Raw genomic sequence first — 20,269 nt, forward strand, 5'->3', positions numbered from 1 at the left:
GCCCAGCTGCTGGCAGAAGGCAAATGTGAAACCTTCACATTTCACACAAAAAAGTACATGGGTGAGTATTGTAATGGGGAGGTGGTTACCTAACTGACACGAGCCAAAGACAGACAGTGAGAGAAGTCGGACCTGAGGCATGGGTGCTGGGACCCATGCTGTTCCTCATTAATATACGTGACACATACATGAGTTGCGTCTAATCTGTCAATGTTTGCAGACGATGTAAAAGTTGAGTGAGATGAGCATTGTGAGATTCTCAAAGTTGATTTAAATAAGCTGCAGAGAAGGTCTGATAAATGGCTCATGGAGTTAAACATCAGCAAGTGTAAGGTGATGGAAATGGGACCAGGTGAGGTGAGAGCAAACAAGGACGGAACACAATGAAGGTGAACTACCTGCCAGTAACGACTAGAGAATGACCCGGGAGTAGACACAACACCATCCCCAACTCTGAAGGCTCAGAAACTCAAGAAGATTCAGATATTTACAACGAGGGTTATCTTTAGATTATCTTGAGATTAACTTGAGATGATTTCGAGGCTTTAGTGTCCCCGCGGCCCGGTCCTCGACCAGGCCTCCACCCCCAGGAAGCAGCCCGTGACAGCTAACTAACTCCCAGGTACCTGTTTACTGCGAGGTAACAGAGGCATCAGGGTGAAATAGACTCTGCCCATTGTTTCTCGCCGGCACCAGGGATCGAACCCGGGACCACAGGATCACGCGTCTAGTGTTCTGTTCGCTCAGCCGGCGGCTCTTAAGGGTCGTCTCAGAATTAAGAGGTATGGAATGTGAAGAGAGACAGAAAGAACTGAACCTGACCACGCGAGAAAAGAGGAAAGACAGGGGAGACATAATAGAGATGTATAAAATACTTTGCAGAATTGACAGAGTGTAAAAAGACGAAATATCCACAATTAATATCAATGGAACAAGAGGACTTTGAAGGAAGCTAGCGACACAGATAAGATATTAGATGCTAGACAGTTCTTATTTAGCATAGTAGTGAGAATATGAAATAACCTAAAGTCGGTGATGAGTCACAATAACGTGGCTGAAACATGTTGACCAGACCACACACTAGAAAGTGAAGGGACGACGACGTTTAGGTCCGTCCTGGACCATTCTCAAGTCGATGACTTGACTCATCGACTTGAGATGAGTCCTGGACGGACCGAAACGTCGTCGTCCCTTCATTTTCTAGTGTGTGGTCTGGTCAACTTAACCTAAAGACCATTTTGTAGTAGCAAACTCCAGTTACAATAAATATGTCAAGACTCAAGCATTAGAGAATGTGCGGCTACAAAGGCGTGGCCCAAGAGCTAAAGATCGATTCTGCAGGTATAAATAAGGGAGTCCACACGCACACACACACACACACACACACACACACACACACACACACACACACACACACACACACACACACACACACACACACACACACACACACACACACACACACACACACACACACACACACACACACACACACACACACACACACACACACACACACACACACACACACACACACACACACACACACACACACACACACACACACACACACACACGCACACACACAACAGCTCCAGGCGTAAAACTCAACAAAAGCATTACAGAGGCAACACAACCTGAAACACAGACTCAAGACACATCAGCTGCTTGCCTCTTTCCCTCCATGCGAGGAAGGAGCTCCCTGCATGGAGGAAGAGCCAGGAGCTCCCTTCATACAGGGAGCTACCTTGCATGGAGGAAGAGCCAGGAGCTGCCTTCATACAGGGAGCTACCTTGCATGGAGGAAGAGCCAGGAGCTCCCTCCATACAGGGAGCTCCCTCCATGCTAAGGAAGGAGCTCCCTGCATGGAGGAAGAGCCAGGAGCTCCCTTCATACAGGGAGCTACCTTGCATGGAGGAAGAGCCAGGAGCTGCCTCCATGCAGGGAGCTACCTTGCATGGAGGAAGAGCCAGGAGCTCCCTCCATACAGCGAGCTCCCTCCATGCTAAGGAAGGAGCTCCCTGCATGGAGGAAGAGCCAGGAGCTCCCTCCATACAGGGAGCTACCTTGCAGGGAGGAAGAGCCAGGAGCTCCCTCCATACAGGGAGCTACCTTGCAGGGAGGAAGAGCCAGGAGCTCCCTCCATACAGGGAGCTACCTTGCATGGAGGGAGAGCCAGGAGCTGCCTCCATACAGGGAGCTACCTTGCAGGGAGGAAGAGCCAGGAGCTCCCTCCATACAGGGAGCTACCTTGCAGGGAGGAAGAGCCAGGAGCTCCCTCCATACAGGGAGCTACCTTGCAGGGAGGAAGAGCCAGGAGCTCCCTCCATACAGGGAGCTACCTTGCATGGAGGGAGAGCCAGGAGCTGCCTCCATACAGGGAGCTACCTTGCATGGAGGAAGAGCCAGGAGCTCCCTCCATACAGGGAGCTCCCTCCATGCTAAAGAAGGAGCTCCCTGCAGGGAGGAAGAGCCAGGAGCTCCCTCCATACAGGGAGCTACCTTGCATGGAGGAAGAGCCAGGAGCTCCCTCCATACAGGGAGCTACCTTGCATGGAGGGAGAGCCAGGAGCTCCCTCCATACAGGGAGCTACCTTGCAGGGAGGAAGAGCCAGGAGCTCCCTCCATACAGGGAGCTACCTTGCAGGGAGGAAGAGCCAGGAGCTCCCTCCATACAGGGAGCTACCTTGCAGGGAGGAAGAGCCAGGAGCTCCCTCCATACAGGGAGCTACCTTGCATGGAGGGAGAACCAGGAGCTGCCTCCATACAGGGAGCTACCTTGCATGGAGGAAGAGCCAGGAGCTCCCTCCATACAGGGAGCTACCTCCATACAGGGAGCTACATTGCATGGAGGAAGAGCCAGGAGCTCCCTCCATACAGGGAGCTCCTCCATACAGGGAGCTCCCTCCATACAGGGAGCTCCCTCCATACAGGGAGCTCCCTCCATACAGGGAGCTACCTTGCATGGAGGAAGAGCCAGGAGCTCCCTCCATACAGGGAGCTCCCTCCATACAGGGAGCTCCCTCCATACAGGGAGCTCCCTCCATACAGGGAGCTCCCTCCATACAGGGAGCTACCTTGCATGGAGGAAGAGCCAGGAGCTGCCTCCATACAGGGAGCTCCCTCCATACAGGGAGCTACCTTGCATGGAGGGAGAGCCAGGAGCTGCCTCCATACAGGGAGCTCCCTCCATGCAGGGAGCTACCTTGCATGGAGGAAGAGCCAGGAGCTGCCTTCATACAGGGAGCTCCCTCCATGCTAAGGAAGGAGCTCCCTGCAGGGAGGAAGAGCCAGGAGCTCCCTCCATACAGGGAGCTCCCTCCATGCTAAGGAAGGAGCTCCCTGCAGGGAGGAAGAGCCAGGAGCTCCCTCCATACAGGGAGCTACCCTGCATGGAGGAAGAGCCAGGAGCTGCCTCCATACAGGGAGCTACCTGTGTGGAGCAAGGCTCCAGGGTAGCCTGACATCAGTGGCTGAAACAGACATAATTTTGGTTGATATCCCTATCTCTCTCTCTGGGCCTCGCTCGAACCACTACCCAGAAAGCTGCCAATGTTCTGCTCAAGTTATTCTTCTTCCCTTCCTCATCGTTGTCTTCCTCTTGACGCTTACAACTCTTAACTTTTCATTCTGATTTAATATTTGGAAGGCAGTTTGGATTTGCAAAATTTTAATCTGGGACTCAGAACTGTGCTTCCTGCTTCCTGCTTCCTGCTTCCTGCTTCCTGCGTCCTGCTTCCTGCTTCCTGCTTCCTGCTTCCTGCTTCCTGCGTCCTGCTTCCTGCGTCCTGCTTCCTGCTTCCTGCGTCCTGCGTCCTGCTTCCTGCTTCCTGCTTCCTGCTTCCTGCGTCCTGCTTCCTGCGTCCTGCTTCCTGCTTCCTGCGTCCTGCTTCCTGCTTCCTGCGTCCTGCTTCCTGCGTCCTGCTTCCTGCTTCCTGCTTCTTGCTTCCTGCTTCCTGCGTCCTGCTTCCTGCTTCCTGCGTCCTGCGTCCTGCTTCCTGCTTCCTGCTTCCTGCGTCCTGCTTCCTGCGTCCTGCTTCCTGCTTCCTGCTTCCTGCTTCCTGCTTCCTGCGTCCTGCGTCCTGCTTCCTGCGTCCTGCTTCCTGCTTCCTGCATCCTGCTTCCTGCTTCCTGCTTCCTGCTTCCTGCTTCCTGCGTCCTGCTTCCTGCTTCCTGCATCCTGCATCCTGCTTCCTGCTTCCTGCTTCCTGCTTCCTGCTTCCTGCTTCCTGCTTCCTGCTTCCTGCTTCCTGCATCCTGCATCCTGCTTCCTGCTTCCTGCTTCCTGCATCCTGCATCCTGCGTCCTGCTTCCTGCTTCCTGCTTCCTGCATCCTGCATCCTGCTTCCTGCTTCCTGCTTCCTGCTTCCTGCTTCCTGCTTCCTGCTTTACTGTGACTCACATTGTGAGCTCTGCTTTGACACTTCTCTTGAAGGAGTTTATACTTTTTTGACGTACTAAAATTATATAAAATTAATTTTTGACTAGTTTTGATAGTGTGTGTTTTTATTATCTCTGATATCTCGAATATGCTTTTGACTTCCTCTTATTTTAATTAATGAATTTATATACCGATTGGATTACTCTTTAATGAGAAGATCAAGTGGAGGGAGAGGGAAATTATCAGGGGAAAGCGCCGAGCCATAATGATTATGTAACACTGGGAAGGGGTCAGAATAAGGATTTGGGATGGGACGGGGGGGGGGGGGGAAAGGAATGGTGCCCAACCACTTGGAGGGTCGGGGATTGAACGCCGACCTGCATGAAGCTCACTTGGGTTCGAGTTCACTTGATACTCGCAAGCAAACGGCCGATCAATGATACATCAAGTTAATGTGTTTCGATTGTACTCTTTAATGACATTTGTAGAATTATTATGCATTGAATAAATATAAATTGTTGAAAACTAAGTGAAAGTTGAGGCAGTGTCCGAGTGTATTACAGGATCCAGGTATTAAGTGCACAGCCACACTCATCAGTGTATAATATTCACCAGGCTGCCCTTCCTAACCTCCGGAGGTCCTGTGTAATCTGTGATGTGTGGACCCGTCGTGGCGCACCCTCGATCACCACCAGTGTAAAGCACAGGTACACGCACAGTTTTAGTCATTGTTTATCTTAATTACAAAGAAACTTGATCACTGAATGATCTTGGCGTCCAGGGTGGGCCCTGGGGGACCCGGTGTCCAGGTCCCAGACGTCTCCCATGGTGGTCCCAGAGCCTTAGTTTCGTGGGGCATATTAGCTACCTTCACTACGGTGCCTCTGGGGGTCCCTCAGGACCTCTGACCTTTAGGTAGAACTTCTGCTCTGATATTAGATAATGCCTGTCACGTCATGAGAGAGTTACTACAGCCTCGAATCATAGCCTCTGTAATGAACAAAATACAGAGCTGAGTACAGGGTCCAGGAGCCTTAACCCAATGTAGTCTCTGACCTTCGTCTGATGGAGAGACACACAGAGATCACACTAACGTGATGCATCAAATGAACAAATCCACAAGGGCCGTGACGAGGATTCGAACCTGCGTCTGGGAGCATCCCAGACACTGCCTTAATCGACTGAGCTACGACAAGGTTAGGTCTCTATAGGACAGGGTTAGGTATGATGGAGAGGTCTCATCAATGGTGTCAGAATACATCACGCTCACTACTGAACATTCTGATGTGTTGTTTAAGACCAGTTGAAACACCCGGCACTGCCCGGGTCCTGCGTGGATTGTGAGAGTCTGGATGACCTTTGTCCATTTGTGTCCGAATGTTTAGTGGGACAGACAGATAGTCCAAGGTACAGACTTTTGAAATAATTAAAATAAACATGGCAAGGCTTTCTGGTCTGATTTGTGGTACTTGATGCACTTCTTTTCACATGACTTGGTGAAAAGAAGTGCTTCAAGTGGTGAGTATTTCTTTGGCTGTCTCTCCCACCCTTTCCTACACCTGCCCTCCCTTCCCTCCCTCCTGCCTCTTCCTCCATCACAGGTACCTCAACCTCCCCTCCTGCGTCTGCTGTTCCATCTGTGCCTCCAGGGGCCCAGTACTCACCATGGTGGGCCCGGCACCCCAGCTGCAGTGTGTGGGCCTCCAGGAAGGGGCCCAGTTTGGTGCCCTCCACGGGGCGGCCCGCTCCGTCCACGATCTCCAGCCCGGCCACCGACTCTGTCAAGCAGTAGACGATATGTTAGTGCATGGTTGGTCTCACACACACACACACACACACACACACACACACACACACACACACACACACACACACACACACACACACACACACACACACACACACACACACACACACACACACACACACACACACACACACACACACCCACACACACACACACACACACACACACACACACACACACACACACACACACACACACACACACACACACACACACACACACACACACACACACACACACACACACACACACACACACACACACAGATGAGAAGAGTTGTGACAGATGAGGATTGCAGGATCCTCCAAGAGGACCTGAACAGATTGCAGAGATGGTCAGAGAAATGGCTACTAGAATTCAACACGAGCAAATGTAAAGTTATGGAAATGGGACTAGGAGATAGGAGACCAAAGGGACAGTACACAATGAAGGGGAACAGCCTACCTGTAACGACGCGTGAAAGAGACCTGGGGGTGGACGTAACACCTAATCTATCTCCTGAGGCACATATTAATAGGATAACGACAGCAGCGTACTCTACACTGGCAAAAGTTAGAACATCATTCAGAAACCTAAGTAAGGAGGCATTTAGGGCGCTTTACGCTGCCTACGTGAGGCCAGTCTTAGAGTATGCCGCCTCATCATGGAGTCCCCATCTGAAGAAGCATATAATGAAACTGGAAAAGGTTCAGAGGTTTGCAACGAGACTCGTCCCAGAGCTACGAGGGATGGGGTATGAGGAGCGCCTGAGGGAACTGTGCCTTACGACACTAGAAAGAAGAAGGGAGAGGGGGGACATGATAGGAACGTATAAGATACTCAGAGGGATTGACAGAGTGGACATAGACGAAATGTTCACACGGAATAGTAACAGAACGAGAGGACATGGATGGAAGCTTGAAACTCAGATGAGTCACAGAGATGTTAGGAAGTTTTCTTTTAGCGTGAGAGTAGTGGGAAAATGGAATGCACTTCAGGAACAGGTTGTGGAAGCAAATACTATTCATAATTTTAAAACCAGGTATGATAGGGAAATGGGACAGGAGTCATTGCTGTAAACAACCGATGCTCGAAAGGCGGGATCCGAGAGTCAATGCTCGATCCTGCAGACACAACTAGGTGAGTACAACTAGGTGAGTACAACTAGGTGAGTACAACTAGGTGAGTACACACACACACACACACACACACACACACACACACACACACACACACACACACACACACACACACACACACACACACACACACACACACACACACACACACACACACACACACACACACACACACACACACTTAAACTGGAAAAGGTTCAAAGGTTTGCCACCAGACTAGTACCCGAGCTGAGAGGTATGAGCTACGAGGAGAGACTACGGGAATTAAACCTCACTTCGTTGGAAGACAGAAGAGTTAGGGGGGGCATGATCACCACATTCAAGATCCTCAAGGGAATTGACAGGGTTGATAAAGACAGGCTGTTTAACACAAGGGGCACACGCACTAGGGGACACAGGTGGAAACTGAGTGCCCAAATGAGCCACAGAGATATTAGAAAGAACTTTTTTAGTGTCAGAGTGGTTGACAAATGGAATGCATTAGGAAGTGATGTGGTGGAGGCTGACTCCATACACAGTTTCAAGTGTAGATATGATAGAGCCCAATAGGCTCAGGAACCTGTACACCTGTTGATTGACAGTTGAGAGGCGGGACCAAAGAGCCAGAGCTCAACCCCCGCAAGCACAACTAGGTGAGTACAACTAGGTGAGTACACACACACACACACACACACACACACACAGCAGCGTACTCTACACTGGCGAAAATTAGAACTTCATTCAGAAACCTAAATGAGGAGGCTTTTAGGGCGCTTTACACTGCCTACGTGAGACCAGTCTTAGAGTATGCCGCACTTCGCTGGAAGACAGAAGAGTTAGGGGGGACATGATCACCACATTCAAGATTCTGAAGGGGATTGATAGGGTAGATAAAGACAGTCTATTTAACACAAGGGGAACACGCACAAGGGGACACAGGTGGAAACTGAGTGCCCAAATGAGCCACAGAGATATTAGAAAGAACTTTTTTAGTGTCAGAGTGGTTGACAAATGGAATGCATTAGGGGGTGATGTGGTGGAGGCTCACTCCATACACAGTTTCAAGTGTAGATATGACAGAGCCCGATAGGCTCAGGAATCTGTACACCTGTTGATTGACGGTTGAGAGGCGGGACCAAAGAGCCAGAGCTCAACCCCCGCAAACACAACTAGGTGAGTACAACTAGGTGAGTACACACACACACACGCAGGACAGACGAGGATTGTAGGATCCTCCAAGAGGACTTAAACAGGCTGCAGAGATGGTCAGGGAAATGGCTACTGGAGTTTAACACCAGTAAATGTAAAGTTATGGAAATGGGATCAGGTGACAGGAGACCAAAGGGACAGTACACAATGAAGGGGAACAGCCTACCTGTAACGATTCGAGAAAGAGACCTGGGAGTGGATGTGACACCTAATCTAACTCCTGAGGCACATATAAATAGGATAACGACAGCAGCGTACTCTACACTGGCGAAAATTAGAACTTCATTCAGAAACCTAAATGAGGAGGCTTTTAGGGCGCTTTACACTGCCTACGTGAGACCAGTCTTAGAGTATGCCGCGCCATCATGGAGCCCCCACCTGAAGAAACACATAAAGAAACTGGAGAAGGTTCAGAGGTTTGCGACGAGGCTTGTCCCAGAGTTACGAGGGATGGGATATGAAGAGCGGCTGAAGGAACTGAACCTTACGACACTAGAGAAAAGAAGGGAGAGAGGAGATATGATAGGGACATATAAAATACTCAAGGGAATTGACAAAGTGGAAATAGATGAAATGTTCACACGTAATAATAACAGAACGAGGGGACATGGGTGGAAACTGGAAACTCAGATGAGTCACAGAGATGTTAGGAAGTTTTCTTTTAGCGTGAGAGTAGTGGAAAAATGGAATGCACTTGGGGAACAGGTTGTGGAAGCAAATACTATTCATACTTTTAAAACTAGGTATGATAGGGAAATGGGACAGGAGTCATTGCTGTAAACAACCGATAGCTGGAAAGGCGGGATCCAAGAGTCAATGCTCGATCCTGCAAGCACAAATAGGTGAGTAGAAATAGGTGAGTACACACACACACACACACACACACACACACACACACACACACACACACACACACACACACACACACACACACACACACACACACACACACCTACCAGAAATATGGAAGACTGCTAATGTAGTACCAATATACAAAAAGGGTGACAGACAAGAGGCACTGAACTACAGGCCAGTGTCCTTAACTTGTATACCATGCAAGGTGATGGAGAAGATTGTGAGAAAAAACCTAGTAACACATCTGGAGAGAAGAGACTTCGTGACAACCCATCAACATGGGTTTAGGGAGGGTAAATCTTGCCTTACAGGATTGATAGAATTCTACGATCAGGTGACAAAGATTAAACAAGAAAGAGAAGGGTGGGCGGACTGCATTTTTTTGGACTGTCGGAAAGCCTTTGACACAGTACCCCATAAAAGGTTGATGCATAAGCTAGAGAAACAGGCAGGAGTAACTGGTAGGGCGCTCCAGTGGATAAGGGAGTACCTAAATAATAGGAAGCAGAGAGTTACAGTGAGGGGTGAGACCTCAGACTGGCGTGAAGTCACCAGTGGAGTCCCACAGGGCTCTGTACTTGGACCTATCTTGTTTCTGATATACGTAAATGATCTCCCAGAGGGTATAGACTCATTCCTCTCAATGTTTGCTGACGACGCCAAAATTATGAGAAGGATTAAGACAGAGGAGGACAGCTTGAGGCTTCAAGAAGACCTGGACAAGCTGCAGGAATGGTCGAACAAATGGCTGTTAGAGTTTAATCCAAGCAAATGTAATGTAATGAATCAAGAGGATAACAGCAGCAGCATATGCCAGGTTTTCTAACATAAGAACGGCCTTTAGAAACTTGTGTAAGGAATCTTTCAGAACATTATATACCACATATGTCAGACCAATCCTGGAGTATGCGGCACCAGCATGGAGTCCATATCTAGTCAAGCATAAGACTAAAATGGAAAAAGTTCAAAGGTTTGCCACCAGATTAGTACCCGAGCTGAGAGGTATGAGCTACGAGGAGAGACTACGGGAATTAAACCTCACTTCGTTGGAAGACAGAAGAGTTAGGGGGGACATGATCACCACATTCAAGATCCTCAAGGGAATTGACAGGGTTGATAAAGACACGCTGTTTAACACAAGGGGCACACGCACTAGGGGACACAGGTGGAAACTGAGTGCCCAAATGAGCCACAGAGATATTAGAAAGAACGTTTTTAGTGTCAGAGTGGTTGACAAATGGAATGCATTAGGAAGTGATGTGGTGGATGCTGACTCCAAACACAGTTTCAAGTGTAGATATGATAGAGCCCAATAGGCTCAGGAACCTGTACACCTGTTGATTGACAGTTGAGAGGCGGGACCAAAGAGCCAGAGCTCAACCCCCGCAAGCACAACTAGGTGAGTACAACTAGGTGAGCACACACACACACACACACACACACACACACACACACACACACACACACACACACACACACACACACACACACACACACACACACACACACACACACACACACACACACACACACACTCAGATAAGATACACACACTAAGATACTCAGAGGAATTGACAGAGTAGATAAAGATAAACTGTTTAACACGGGTGGTACGCGAACAGGTGGAAATTGAGTGGACGCATGTGGAAACTGAGTACCCAAATGAGCCACAGGGACGTTAGAAAGAAATTTTTAAGTGTCAGAGTAGTTAACAGATGGAATGTATTAGGAAGTGATGTGGTGGAGGCTGACTCCATACACAGTTTCAAATGAAGATATGATAGAGCCCAGTAGGCTCAGGAATCTGTACACCAGTTGATTGACAGTTGAGAGGCGGGACCAAAGAGTCAAAGCTCAACCCCCGCAAGCACAACTAGGTGATTACACACACCCAAGAGCTAGAGTTCAATCCCGTATGCACAAACAGCCGGGTACTCACAAGAGGATCTGGGCAAACTGAAGGAATGGTCCAATAAATGGATATTAGAATAAATGGATAAAGTTAACTTTATCCACTAAGTGGATAAAGTGAGGAACTTGGTCTTGGGAGGAGGAAGCCGGACAAAAGATACCATCTTGGAGATGAAATCCTTCATGAATGAGGAAGAAGGTCTGGGTGGATGATATCCTGCTGTGACTGTCCCCTGAAGCACCCATTAAAAAGATATCCTCGGCAGCATATGCTAGTCTGACCAACATAAAAATGTCATTAAGAAATTTGTATATTGAATTATTCTGAATCTTGTATACTACATATGTCAGACCAATCCTTGCGTATGCAGCTCCAGCGTAGAGTTGCAGAAGACTAAATTGGAGAAGGTTAAAAGGTATGCTACCAGACTGTAACAAGAGAGCAGTACATAGTACATGAACATCATAACAGCATGAACAGGCCACGTGGAGGATGAACAACCCACAGGCGCCAGTCAGGCGACGGCAGACAATGTAAAAGTTACACCTCTGTATAAGTTAGCCATAGAGTCAGGTCAACGGTCATCGAATCACAAAGAGGTCAGAATTGATGCCGTCATGGTAATCTTCAGGGATTAACCCCTAAACAACAAATGCAAAACCCTCATGTTCAGCTGAGGAGCAGTAGATCAGGAGAGTCAGTTGAGTGGGCACAGCCCAGTAGGGAGGTGTGTGTGGACTCTGGGAAAGAACATCATCTCCAGGGAAACTGTGGAACAACATACGAGTAAGTACGGCTCTCTTGTACTAAAGCACCTCATTCAGTACCCTTGGCCTCTAGTAGGGAATATAGTTAGGGAGTGTCTTATTTAATTATTTTTAATAAAGTCAGATATTAAGAGTTATTCAATGTGTATTAATGGTTCCTTGCTTTAGTGATATTGGGCCTACCGTCCCCTTTGCCCTAGTGACCTAGTGCTCTTAATTATTCAGTACTCCTCCCCCCGTTCGTCTTCCGTGTTGAGGTGTTAGTATTGGTGTGTCCCGCCTTATTCTTGTGTACACTATAGTTCCCAAGTGGTCAGGATTATTCGAGTGTCAGGCCAGGATCCTTGTACCGTTCAATTGTTCCCTACACCTGTCCTGGTAGGTTATTCCATCTGCAAGACCTACGACTCTCACTCCGGTCCCCTGTCCGGTAACTCAGGGTGGTGGCAGCGTCACTCGGTAACTCATACGATAGGCTGTGACTACGATTACCTCTATCTTTCTGTCTCACTCTCCCTCACTAGTGTCTCACTCTCCCTCGCCCTCGCTCGCTCTCGTTCTCCCTCCCTTGCTCTCGTTCTCGCTCTCTCCTCTCTCTCTCCTCTCACTCTGCCTCCCTCTTCCTCTCTCTCTCTCTCCTTCCTCTGTGTACTTGTTTACGTCTTCGTATGACGGCCCGAGTGTTAACATCTTACATGATCGGTATAGCATCTGTTATTACCATAGAAAGAGCGGAGATTGCACGGTTAGCTCAGTGGTAGTAGCGGAGTGCGCGGTCGAGATAGATACAAGGCGAGGTATTACAATCAGGGTCATTACAATGGTGGCAGCGGTGGGATCTCGTTCTCCCTCCCTTGCTCTCGTTCTCGCTCTCTCCTCTCTCTCTCCTCTCACTCTGCCTCCCTAGGGTTTGGTCGTCTGACCAAGGTTGGGGTTGCGAGGGGGGAGAGGTGGGGTGGTATTGGTGGGGACAGTCACCTGACCGGACCCTTGGGTGAACCCCTATATGTGAACCTTACGGCAGGGCGCTTACATACGCCTACCCAGGGGTCCACCCAAGGGTCCGGTCAGGTGACTGTCCCCACCAATACCACCCCACCTCTCCCCCCTCGCAACCCCAACCTTGGTCAGACGACCAAACCCTCTTCTACCATCTCATGCCTTGCCCAGAACCAACCCCTAGAACCCCCTACCTCACACCACCACCCCACCCAACCCTCCCCCCCACCTGACCATCACTATAACTCTACCTTACACCAACCCTTCCCTCCCCATTACCAACCCTTCCCTAACCATTGCCAACATCTACACTCCATGCCCCCTGCGTCTCATGGTATGCGTCAGCCCCCATTGTCATCATTCTCATTGCCTAGACCAGTGTTACCCAAACTAATTTGCAAAGAATTACCAACAAATATAGTGGAACGTAACCGGAAAATAGACGACTGGCTAGGGCAAGTAGGTTCATGTTTGTCAGCTGCCCAGGATGACTGGGTAAAAATTAATTTAGCAGCAGGAGCGTGTATAGACCCTAATGGTTCAATAATGCAGGACCAAGAGTTTCAATATTTGCAAACATGGCCAGAGTTTGTGTTAGCAATTAAGAGACGATATAAAGAGAAAATAACAGAGGAAACAGCTAATAGGTATTTAGCTAGTTTAAAACGAGGCTCAAACGAAACTCTCAAAGACTTTGGAACTGGCATATTGCGTAGAGTGCGTGACTTGAGGCATGAATTAGGATACGATGACCTGAGAATTAGTCAGAAGGCTAAACAACTGTTGTGTATGTCAATCCCCGGGACACTTGGAGCTCACGTTTCGGCTGCAAGTGTAACGATGGATTACTATAGTTTAATAGAGTACGCTACGGACTTACAAAACATTCAGGGGCAGTGTAAGGATACAACTGAAACTAGACAATCCTCTTATGTCCAAGCGGTAGATACGAACAATTCGCATCGTGTTAAGGAGAGTGTAGGTAACTCTTCTAGCAACCAGAGGGGAGGGCACCATAGAGCAGGTCCGCCTCCTCACGGGTACTACACCTATGACCCCAGGTGTTGGAGTTGTGGCGGACGAGGCCACAAACGAGATGACTGCCCCAATAGTAATGAGGAAATATGAGATAAGGCCCCCAAGGAGGAAGGGCGGCCCACTTTTGAAGTGAGGGTGTGCGGGAAGAGGTTGACTGCATTCCTGGACACTGGTAGTCAGGTAACCATCATTAAGATGGACTCATTTAGGACCTTCAGTCAGGTGCGCCTTAAGGAAGGGGGTGCACAATTAACAGCTGTCAATGGTCAACACTTTGACGTTCTGGGAAAATGTATTTTAACTTTTAACATTGAAAAAGATAAACCTTGTATCCATGAGTGTACTGTGGTGGATAATGTAACATTCCCTGGTGATATATTGTTAGGCTTGGATTTTTTGAGACGATTTACATATTCTTTGACATCGGAGAAGGGAGCAAGACACAGTAGGCTACAGTTGGGATCTGTGTCTTTCCCAGTAAAGTTAATTGATCACCCTCCCATAATTGCTTCAATTCAACGAGCACCTAAATATGTAAACCTTCCTAAACAATTGTTCAAGTCTCTTCAAGACCCTGACAAGAAAACATGTAGACTACATGCTGTACACAGACAAGTATGTCCACCACGGTCATTTAAGTTTATTAAAGTCGCCGTAGGAAGAAACATTCAACCCGGAAGTACCCTTCAGGTAGCTGGCAGAATTGATAAGTTGATGATACCATATACTCTGGTATCTGTACATGACAAAGGTGCGATAATACCAGTGGTCAACCTCTCTCACAAACCTTATCGCTTTAGGGTGGGCGATAGTCTGACACAGGGAATTGTGGTAAATTTAAAAGAAATAATAGAGTCAGATACCACACGAACATCGACTGTACCAGCGCAATGTAGCGCATTGAACGTAAGAGACGAGGAGTCACACAGTAAGATCGGTAAAGAAACCCCGTTATCTCCTCAAGATAAGGAAATGGTGGACAAATTAATAACTGCTCTAGATTTGACTCATATGTCACCTGCTGAACGTAAACAGGTACGGGAAGTCCTCCGTAAATTTCCTAGGTTATTTGCGACCGAGGATGAGGAAATAGGCTACCTGCCTCAAGTCGAACACACCATTCCAACAGGTGATAATCCTCCGGCCCAAACACGTCAATGGAGACTCCCAGAGCAGGCGAAACAACTTATTAGAGATGAGTGTAGAAAGATGATGAGACAGGGCGTTATAGAAGAGAGCACGTCACCGTGGCTTTCCCCAGTAGTGCTAGTACGCAAACCTGATGGTAGTTACAGGTTCTGTGTAGATTACCGTAAAGTGAACGAAGTGACAACAGCGGACGCTTATCCTCTGCCTCTCATTCAGGAAATCATAGACCAGTTTGGCACAGCTAAGTACTTCTCGACACTTGACGCAAAGTCAGCGTATTGGGCCATACCAGTTGCAAAGCAAGACAGAGAAAAAACAGCATTTTCGGATGGTGTGCGGACTTACCATTTCAAGCGTATGCCATTTGGATTAAAAACAGCTCCTTCATCTTTTCAGAGGGCGATAAATTATATTCTAAGCCCTGTTCTCGGTAGGCACTCATTGGCGTACCTTGATGATGTTGTAGTGTACTCTAGAACTTTTGACGAACACCTCCATGATTTGACAGAGACCTTGTCGCTGTTGAACAAGGCGGGGTTCAAATTGAACGCCCAAAAGTGTACCCTGGCGGCTCAGAAATTCAAGTTTCTGGGTTTTCAGGTAAGCACAGATGGAATACGCCCTGACCCGGACTCTTGTCGCGCTATTGCTGAAATGCCAACACCAAAGACAGCAAAGGACGTGAGAAGATTTCTGGGTGCAGCTGGGTATTTCCGTCGACACATAGAAGGTTTTGCGAGAACGTCAGCTTCACTGACGAATCTCACTAAGAAAAATGTTAAGTTTGTATGGACCCGAGAGCATGAGGAGGCTTTTGAGAAGTTAAAATTACAATTGAGTACTACTCCAGTTTTAGCAATTCCTAACTTTGAGAAAGATTGGGAAGTCCACACTGATGCTAGCGGTATTGCCATAGGTGGCTGTTTAATACAGCGTGACTCGGAGAACAACCCGCACCCGGTAGCTTACTTTAGTAGGAAAGTGAAAGGACCGGAAGTAAGGTACTCAGCCACTGACAAGGAAGCTTTAGCTGTAGTAGAGAGTGTAAGGTATTTTGAGCCTTATTTGTTTCAGCGTCACTTCATAATTTATACTGATCATCGAGCATTGACCCACATTTTTAAGAAAAAGACACGTTGCCCGAGAATGACAAGGTGGGGTCACGAACTGTCAGCACACTCGTTTCAGATATTGTATAAGCCTGGTCCATCTCATGTTGTTCCTGATGCGCTAAGTAGTAACATTGCCACCGTCAATATGAATGTAAACATTGAAACGATTGCGAGCGATAAAATGAGAGAACTTCAGATGAAGGAACAGCGATGGAAGGAAATTATTGAACATCTGGAAGGAGGGAAATATCCTGCGAGAAAACAAAGTACCTCTTTAAATGACTTTGCACTCAAAGAAGGAGTGTTGTACCATGTAAATGCCCAGAAAGACAGGGCGTTGTTTCAGCTAGTTATCCCTGACGCATTAAAGCCTTCGGCATTAAAACTTGCGCATGCGTCAAAGATTGCAGGTCACCCGGGAGTGTACAAAACTTACACAAAGGCCAAGTCATTATTTTATTTCCCAGGGTTATTATCACATGTAATTAAGTACGTCAGGTCATGTGGGAACTGTCAACGACGCAAAGGTACTCCTAAAGTACAAGCCCCACTCCAGGAATTCTCAGAGATAACAGAACCCTTGGATCGGGTGGGGGCTGATTTAATTGATTTACATAGTAGCAATTCAGGCAACAGATATGCGCTAGTTCTAGTGGACCATCTGTCCAGGTATACCACTCTAGTAGCCCTTCCCAGGAAAGACCCCCAAACAGTGGCAGATGCATTTTTAGCTAGGTTTGTTACTGTGTTCGGTCCGCCTAAAGTTCTAGTATCTGACAGGGGACAGGAGTTTATTGGTAGTTTATTTCAGGAAGTATGTAAACTCTTAGAGACAACAACAGCGCTAACAACAGCATACCATCCCCAGACGAACGGCATGGTGGAACGAACTAATAGGACGGTGAAGGATATGCTTGCCATTTTAGCAGAGAATGACCCGGCCACTTGGGATGAACAGTTGCCCTTTGTTCAGTTTGCACTAAACACCGCAGTGCACCAGTCAATAAATACTCAACCACTCTTGCTGTTTACTGGACACTCGTGTAATTTTGCGTCAGGTCTGCTTAACAGACATACTATTAGTTATGGAGAGGATTATCCTTCAGAAATCCTCACCAAGATGAAGAATGCATGGAGGATAGCAGCTGAAGCATCAAAGAAAGCAAGGACACGGTATGCCCATTATTATGATAAGCAGGTACAACCATTAAGAGTGAAAGAGGGAAGCCTAGTGATGCGGTTGAATGAGTCAGCGCCCGCCAATCAGAGTAGGAAGTTAGCAGCTAGATGGCGAGGCCCTTATAGAGTTATTAAGAAACTAGGCCCAGTAAATTTCATAATTAAGGGTATATTTGAAGACCAGGTTGAAAGAACCATCCATATAAATAAATTGAAACTTTATGTAGCAAGAGAAGAACTGGAATTACCTTCAGTAATCCCAGTCCCCGAGAGAGTGGAGGGAATGGTTATTCCTGATGCTCAATCGGAGGAGGATGATGACATCCTATCATCCTTACTTAGTAGCCAAGTTAGGCCTGGCCACCCTATGGTCACCAGATCTCGCGCGCACATGAGCGCACAGTAACTGAGTTCAGCTGTCATCTGAGTTATAGGTAGAGGCAAAGAATTGTACTGTAGGTGCTTAGTCAAGAGTGACGTACCTTTACCTACCCTGGAGGAGTTATCTTTCTCAAAACCTCCAGGGCAGATCCAGGTCTCCACCAGACATGAGTTATGAATGTTTCTTTTCCCAGGTCTGCTCACATTGCCACACTGTCGGCCATATCCCATCTCTACAACTGAGGCCAGAGTAGCATGTCACCGCTATTGTCTGGCGGGAACCAGGTTTAGTTCCCGAGGGACAGGACGGGTCACACTACATCACCCCCTCCATCCCTCACCCCCCCACCCTTATTAGTGGTACCTGCCATGGTGGGGGCGGCTACAAGTCAAGGTCACAGCCAACACCTCATCACTTAATGAGGTTATGGAACTGCCAACACTAGCGGTCATCTGGAGGACTGATTCAACATATCAGACGAGACATTAATGAGGTCACCTGCCTTGCTATAAAGAACACCGGTGACCGGAAATGAACAGCCAAGAACAACGGAGTGGATTGGGCAACGGTTGCGGGATTACACAAGGTCTTGCCCACTCCTGAGGTTTCTGATGCGCCGAGCAACAAGATGTGAAACTTGGTGGCTACGTAAGAACAGCACGTTCCCTCTAGAGTGTGCATGATACGCCAACGCGGATGCACGATTTGCATCTTGGGCCTACAATCATGTGCATGATGGGATAACGAAGAAAGTCGTAAAGGCCTAGTACGACGTAGCAGAAGAAACACCTGTAAGCGGATGGAACCCAAGAGCTGGAGCCGGGACCCGAGGGTTCTGCCGCCACGCCCACCCCGCCTCAACGAACTGGAGCTGTTCACTCATCAAGCAAGACCTCGTCTGGTGTCAACGTCTCAGTACTCCCAGGAAGGCAACATGTATGCGGCAGGCAGAACATCGCCAGCAGACGTTCAGCAGGCGACAACATCTTACAAGAGGATGGAACCCAGGTACGCCAGAGTTCCCCCTGTGACCGGACAGCAAGTCAATCATCGCTGTCAACACCGACGTCATCGCCTCGTCGACGACCCGGAAGTAGGGACCAGCAGCGCGGATGTACTGCAGATTGTGGACTAGATCAGTGGAAGACTCTAGTCAGGAGGGGAGTGGATCTCTTCTCACAACAACTGAGGCCAGCTGAAGAACATCGTTGGTGAAGAACACGACGCATCGTTGCAGAACTACAGCAAGAATACAGCAATGGGCGAGTCAACAACATCGGGACAACGGACTCGTCGGGAATAAAGACTTTGTTAATTTGTATATACAATATATATGTAATTTTTTTAAGTTCAGAAAACTTGGAGTTCACCGTTACAGAGAAAATAAGTTATGAACGAAAATTTTTGTGTAGACTCTGGTGAACTGGGGAACCAGCGGAAAGATGGTTCCAATATAAATTTAATTGGTCATCATAAATTGTGTTATTTTTTTTCAAATGTTGATTGGTCATCTGAGAGGATTGATGGGCTGCCATGCAGGTATGGTCAGCCTGGATTTTGAGTTACCATGGTAACTGTTATTGTTGAGAGTCTTTATAAATATTTCTCGACTGTGAAATGTATATATTTAGATAGGGTAGCTAATTTTTTTTTCGAGGCATGTGCTAGTTCCTTTATGGTCTGGGATAAGAAAAGCCATGTTCGAGTTCCTCGCCCACGGTTTTTCTTAAACCGGGACATTGTGGGATATGTAACAAGAGAGCAGTACATAGTACATGAACATCATAACAGCATGAACAGGCCACGTGGAGGATGAACAACCCACAGGCGCCAGTCAGGCGACGGCAGACAATGTAAAAGTTACACCTCTGTATAAGTTAGCCATAGAGTCAGGTCAACGGTCATCGAATCACAAAGAGGTCAGAATTGATGCCGTCATGGTAATCTTCAGGGATTAACCCCTAAACAACAAATGCAAAACCCTCATGTTCAGCTGAGGAGCAGTAGATCAGGAGAGTCAGTTGAGTGGGCACAGCCCAGTAGGGAGGTGTGTGTGGACTCTGGGAAAGAACATCATCTCCAGGGAAACTGTGGAACAACATACGAGTAAGTACGGCTCTCTTGTACTAAAGCACCTCATTCAGTACCCTTGGCCTCTAGTAGGGAATATAGTTAGGGAGTGTCTTATTTAATTATTTTTAATAAAGTCAGATATTAAGAGTTATTCAATGTGTATTAATGGTTCCTTGCTTTAGTGATATTGGGCCTACCGTCCCCTTTGCCCTAGTGACCTAGTGCTCTTAATTATTCAGTACTCCTCCCCCCGTTCGTCTTCCGTGTTGAGGTGTTAGTATTGGTGTGTCCCGCCTTATTCTTGTGTA

At 47.8% G+C, this 20,269-nt stretch overlaps 1 protein-coding gene across 1 annotated transcript in view; it reads right to left on the minus strand.

Moving 5' to 3' along the window:
- The window catches only part of LOC138365215 (uncharacterized), a 503,803-nt gene that overhangs the window by 106,300 nt on the left and 377,234 nt on the right, over nucleotides 1–20,269 (minus strand). Inside the window, exon 5 of the mRNA XM_069325466.1 lies at nucleotides 6,047–6,160. Coding sequence (XP_069181567.1) covers nucleotides 6,047–6,160 — 114 coding nt within the window. The remainder of the gene's footprint in view (nucleotides 1–6,046; nucleotides 6,161–20,269) is intronic.

Source organism: Procambarus clarkii, chromosome 16, assembly GCF_040958095.1.
Source record: "Procambarus clarkii isolate CNS0578487 chromosome 16, FALCON_Pclarkii_2.0, whole genome shotgun sequence".
Classification (NCBI taxonomy): Eukaryota; Metazoa; Arthropoda; class Malacostraca; order Decapoda; family Cambaridae; genus Procambarus; species Procambarus clarkii.